The sequence below is a fragment of the Procambarus clarkii genome, chromosome 51, assembly GCF_040958095.1.
Source record: "Procambarus clarkii isolate CNS0578487 chromosome 51, FALCON_Pclarkii_2.0, whole genome shotgun sequence".
NCBI lineage: Eukaryota > Metazoa > Arthropoda > Malacostraca > Decapoda > Cambaridae > Procambarus > Procambarus clarkii.
The window spans coordinates 19252783-19258860 of NC_091200.1; the positions used below are offsets into that span (position 1 = coordinate 19252783).

General features: G+C 38.5%; 1 protein-coding gene across 1 annotated transcript in view; it reads right to left on the reverse strand.

Moving 5' to 3' along the window:
• Positions 1 to 5830, reverse strand: part of Dop2R (dopamine D2-like receptor) — a 30250-nt gene extending 24420 nt beyond the window's left edge. Inside the window, exon 1 of the mRNA XM_069304071.1 lies at positions 5721 to 5830. Within this exon, the coding sequence (XP_069160172.1) occupies positions 5721 to 5830 (110 nt within the window). The remainder of the gene's footprint in view (positions 1 to 5720) is intronic.
• Positions 5831 to 6078: the final 248 nt, after the last annotated feature.

A 6078-nucleotide genomic window follows, 5' to 3' on the forward strand; every position in this document is an offset into this window, starting at 1 on the left:
GGAAAACTCCAGTTGGAGGTGCAGAGAGTAAATTTAAGTAATTTGGATGTAATATAGTATTATAGTAAGAGAGAGAGAGAGAGAGAGAGAGAGAGAGAGAGAGAGAGAGAGGGAGAGAGAGAGAGAGAGAGAGAGAGAGAGAGAGAGAGAGAGAGAGAGAGAGAGAGAGAGAGAGAGAGAGAGAGAGAGAGAGAGAGAGAGAGAGAATAATACTTTTGGGTGTCTCTGTCTCCCTACCTTTGCTTCTGTCTGTCTGTCTGTCTGTCTGTCTGTCTGTCTGTCTGTCTGTCTGTCTGTCTGTCTGTCTGTCTGTCTGTCTGTCATTCTGTCTGTCTGTCTCTTTCTCCCTCTTCCTCTACCTGTAACTGTCTGTCTCTCGGTCTCTGTCTATATCTTTGTGTCTCGCTGTCTCTCCCTATTTCTCTCGGGTTTTCTGTCTGTTTATCTCTCTCGCTATCAACCATTTAAATACAAACAAGATAACTAAATCAATACGTGTAAGCCGGTGTTTCGTTGGTAGGTTAAATGTGCGCGTTCTCATTAGCTTAACGAGTGACAGAGGTCAATAACTCTACTGACACGAGTGACAGGGGTCAGTAACTGTGCTTACACGAGTGACAGGGGTCAGTAACTCTACTTAAACGAGTGACAGGGGTCAGTAACAGAGCTTACACGAGTGACAGGGGGTCAATAACTACTTACACGAGTGACAGGGGTCAGTAACTGTGCTTATACGATTGACCGGGGTCAGTAACTGTGCTTACACGAGTGACAGGGGTCAGTAACCTGTGCTTACACGAGTGACAGGGGTCAATAACTCTACTTACACGAGAGACAGGGGTCAGTAACTGTGCTTATACGAGTGACAGGGGTCAGTAACTGTGCCTACTCGAGTTACAGGGGTCAGTAACTGTGCCTACTCGAGTTACAGGGGTCAGTAACTGTGCCTGCTCGAGGTACAGGGGTCAATAACTGTGCTTACTCGAGTGACAGGGGGTCAGTAACTGTGCTTACATTGTTTCACGTCAGCCGTTAGTGTGTATTAACCTAGACATACTCAGCTGGATTCTCTTACATGGACGATCTAAGTTTTGAGCCCCAGCTTCAGCAGCCTCTCGTCCTCTCGAGCGCTTCACAGCGTCACTAAACTAATGTACTAAATTCGTCAGAACCATACCATACCATTGCCTCATATGCTCTCTCCTAGACGGGGTACTTCCCTAAACTAATGTACTAAATTCGTCAGAACCATACCATACCATTGCCTTCATATGCTCTCTCCTAGACGGGGTACTTCCCTAAACTAATGTACTAAATTCGTCAGAACCATACCATACCATTGCCTTATATGCTCTCTCCTAGACGGGGTACTTCCCTAAACTAATGTACTAAATTCGTCAGAACCATACCATACCATTGCCTCATATGCTCTCTCCTAGACGGGGTACTTCCCTAAACTAATGTACTAAATTCGTCAGAACCATACCATACCATTGCCTTATATGCTCTCTCCTAGACGGGGTACTTCCCTATACTCTCCTACTTTCCGTGGCCTCATTTCTACCCCCAGTGTATGCTTCGTGATTGCCTTCTGTTCTGTGTTATCTGTATTTCATTTGAGTATTTTGATTATAATTTCTCGTTGCATCCAGGCACGTCTTGATGGTTAAGGCTCTCCTTAATTTCTTATCCAATAGTAGCGGTATAAATCTCTCTTTAGATTCATTTTGGTTTGGTCATTATATTCTTCATGCCCTGTGTTGATTGTCCTCTTATAAATTTTTAGTCCAATCTTGGAAAAAAATAATAAGCCTAATAAGCCAAGAAAACTTGGCTTATTAGGCAAATCGGGCCTTGCATAGTAGGCTGAGAAGTGCGTTCTGGCTACTAGGTACGACATATATGTATATATATATATATATATATATATATATATATATATATATATATATATATATATATATATATATATATATATATATATATATATATATATATATATATATATATATATATATATAGAGAGAGAGAGAGAGAGAGTGCATGTGTGTTTATGCGCACGTGCGGATATGTGTGTGTGTGTGTCTGTGTGTGAGTCTTCTGGTGAGCGTAGAATTAACACAAAGTAAGACAGAATAAGAAAATCAAAGACCGGAGGACACACCGCTGGCTGTAGCTACAATGTAGCTACATCTGGCTACTACAATGAAGACAAACTGCTTCAGGAGGCAATTTTGGTGGCGGAAGTGAGAAGCGCCCTTCCTGGTGAAACGGCGGAGGGAGGGAGGGAGGGAGTAAAAGGAATAGAGGGAGAAGGAAAAGAATAAATAGCTTGAGAAGGATAGGAGACGAGGAATTTTGAGAAGGGACAAGCTAGGCAAGGTATGGGATAGAAGATAGAGAGAAAGGAAGGAAGATGGTAGTGGAGACAATGAGGGAGATAGAAAGTAAGAGTGTAGAGAGGAAAAGTTGCAATCGTTACAATTTATCTTATTACCGCCATTACTTACAATGTTCTTATTATTATCATTATCAGCATTACCATTGACCCCCCTCTAACCCCTTTCTTTCCATTATTACCTGCACTAACAACCCCCCCCTCCCCCTTGCCGTTATTATTATTTTTATAACTCACCAAAACGGTGAGTTATATATATATATATATATATATATATATATATATATATTAAATATAGAAGGGAGTACCACCTCTAGCTGGAAGAAGGGAGACCCATAGCCTCGGAGGAAACCACGCATAACGTATTAGAGGGAATGTTTAGATCCCCTCCAATACAGTTTCTGTGTGCTTTTCTCCTACCACCCCATTCCTTTTTTATTTTTTGTGCTTTATTATGCATTTGATGGTTACAAGATATACATGGGTTGATATATATATATATATATATATATATATATATATATATATATATATATATATATATATATATATATATATATATATATATATGTCGTACCTAGCAGCCAGAACGCACTTCTCAGCCTACTATGCAAGGCCCGATTTGCCTAATAAGCCAAGTTTTCCTGAATTAATATATTTTCTCTAAATTTTTTCTTATGAAATGATAAAGCTACCCATTTCATTATGTATGAGGTCAATTTTTTTTTATTGGAGTTAAAATTAACGTAGATATATGACCGAACCTAACCAACCCTACCTAACCTAACCTAACCTATCTTTAAAGGTTAGGTTAGGTTAGGTAGCCGAAAAAGTTAGGTTAGGTTAGGTTAGGTAGGTTAGGTAGCCGAAAAACAATTAATTCATGAAAACATGGCTTATTAGGCAAATCGGGCCTTGCATAGTAGGCTCAGAAGTGCGTTCTGGCTACTAGGTACGACATATATATATGTATATATATATATATATATATATATATATATATATATATATATATATATATATATATATATATATATATATATATATATATATACATATCATGCAAATGCATGATATGTTGGGGATAATGGTTGTGGGTTATTGAAAAGTGTTGATGAACATAAGAAAATAGTAACAAAATTTGATAGAAATAATGCCATGGCTAACTATTGTTGGGATTTCAATCAATGGATGAATGTTAATTGTGGTAGAATTGTATATAATAGCTGAAATATCGAATACTAATGCCTACTAGAAAGGGGAAGAGGTAATTATGGATTATACAGAGAGATAGTAAAGAGCAACAAACCAACCAATCCGATTAACAGCAAAGGTATTCCAAAACGAAGCTAAAAGTAACTCATTTCATTAATTTCTATAAACACAGACCTTGGAATGCTCAGGTTAGGAGTATAGTTCCCACGAAACCCTGTCCACAGTTCCCAGAATCCAGGACATTTGATCATTCATCTAAAGTTTTGGCATCCCTTGAAGGGTCCCTTCGTAAACATGACGACGTTTACACTACGCCGGGCGCTGCCTAAGGCGCTCTGACAGATATATAAACGCAAGCACTTATATCATTTTTGTACAGAAAATGTTTAATGCACCTAGATAAACGACGTTAGTTCATCCGAAAATTACGTTTAATGGTAATAAGAAAATCATAACAGGAACATTACTAAGTGAGGATTATTATTATTGCATACGATAAAATGTAAATAAACCCACAGATTTTAAATCATATTTGAATATAAGTTCATGCTTATTTAATTTACACTGTAATTAAATGTAAAGAAACTGAATGCAAAAAAGGTTCCTATATTAATGGAGTTAATTAAGAGTGTTTTAATTATTGCATAATTGCATCTGACTTCAATACAAAGAGTCATCACCGAGTAAGAAGTTTAAAAAAATCTTTAATTAATTTGAATTTAAATCTACCGGCACTTAGCACCCTTAAATGGTGTGGAATGAGGACCATGCCTTTGGCTTAACTCCCGTCCCATATGCCAGGACTTGGAGCCAAGTCTGTGTCTCCATACCCCACATATGCTGGACCTCGGGGCCAAGTCTTTGTTCTAGGACCACATTTGCAGAGTATTGGAAAACAAAACGGAGTCTATAATCACGATTCGACTTTTGAGTAAAGGGCAAGGAAAAGGACAAAGAATCAAATGATGCTGTTTGGACCATGCGGCATAGATAGTGTGGTAAATCCCCCCGAAGCAACAGAGACGTCACCAGCAGAAGACAGCGTGGTATAGACTGTACCCAATAACAGTGATGTGTCTTATTTATCCTCCTTACTCCTTTTGTTTGAAAACTACATCATCCCAAGGTTTCAACCCCCCCCCCCAACCACCCCTCGTCCAATAACAAACTACTATAAACTCTTGGCAACATTTCCACCAAATGAAAGCCTCTTTCCCACCCTACTTACCCTTTTCAACCATTCCAACTTCCATTCCATCCGTTGCATTTTCCTCCCTGTCGACCCCTCCCTCCGCGAGCCTCCCCTTCCCTTCAGAATCACAGCTTCCCTTCACCAAGGGAACAACACAAATATGTCTCATTTCCCCTCTACTCATCTGGCTCTTTTATAATTTCTCCTTTGACTAGTAATTGCTTCTTTTATCCTATGGTGAATCGTTTGGTTTACATTTTGGTATATCACCAGGTTTATATTTTGGGTCTAATATTTTTTAGCTTCTGGTTTACTCTTAGCAATATTATTCTCCTGAATATAACCTGGTTTGTTCATTGGTTTATCCCTTGGTATATTTTCTGCTTTATCATTTGGTTTATTATTTTAAAATTTGGTCATGTTTTTGCTTTTATTTTGGTTTATTTTTATTATTTTATTCTTTGGATTTGTCGTTTAGTTTATTAGGCCGTGTGGAATCCAACAAATATTTAAATTGTTTTTCTCAGTTGTATTCTCTTTTTCTCCGTTTTTCGCCACTCTATTGGTCGTCTTGATTATTGTGTGTGTGTGTGTGTGTGTGTGTGTGTGTGTGTGTGTGTGTGTGTGTGTGTGTGTATAGGGGTAGATAGTCTATTTCACTTTCGGTTCTCCTCTGCTCTCTCTCTCTCTCTCTCTGTCTCTCTCTCTCTCTCTCTCTCTCTCTCTCTCTCTCTCTCTCTCTCTCTCTCTTATGATACCCTGTATTATGGTTCGGAGAATATGCAGTGCGGCACGTCAGCCAATCAAATAATCCACGATTGAACCGGCCATTAAATCAGTAAACATATTCATATTAACAAATAATTCGCAAACATGTGCATTAGGTCGACTGAAGCGATATTGACCTCAACTGACCTGTCTATACTGATGGCGACGAGGTTGAAGATGGAGGACGTGGAACAGACGACATCCATGGCGATATAGAGGTCACAGACGATGGGTCCCAGGCCCCAGTAGCCACACATCAACTGTGGGAGAGACAAAGAAACAAAGATGGTGTGAGAAAAGACTCCAGATAGCGCGTGTCAGTGAATGATCTTTTACCCGCATGATATATATATATATATATATATATATATATATATATATATATATATATATATATATATATATATATATATATATATATATATATCACAATGGCGTGATATATCAACGAAAATAGTTCTGATGCAGTAGAGTGACTTTGAATCAGCAGCTTTCTGATGAATCC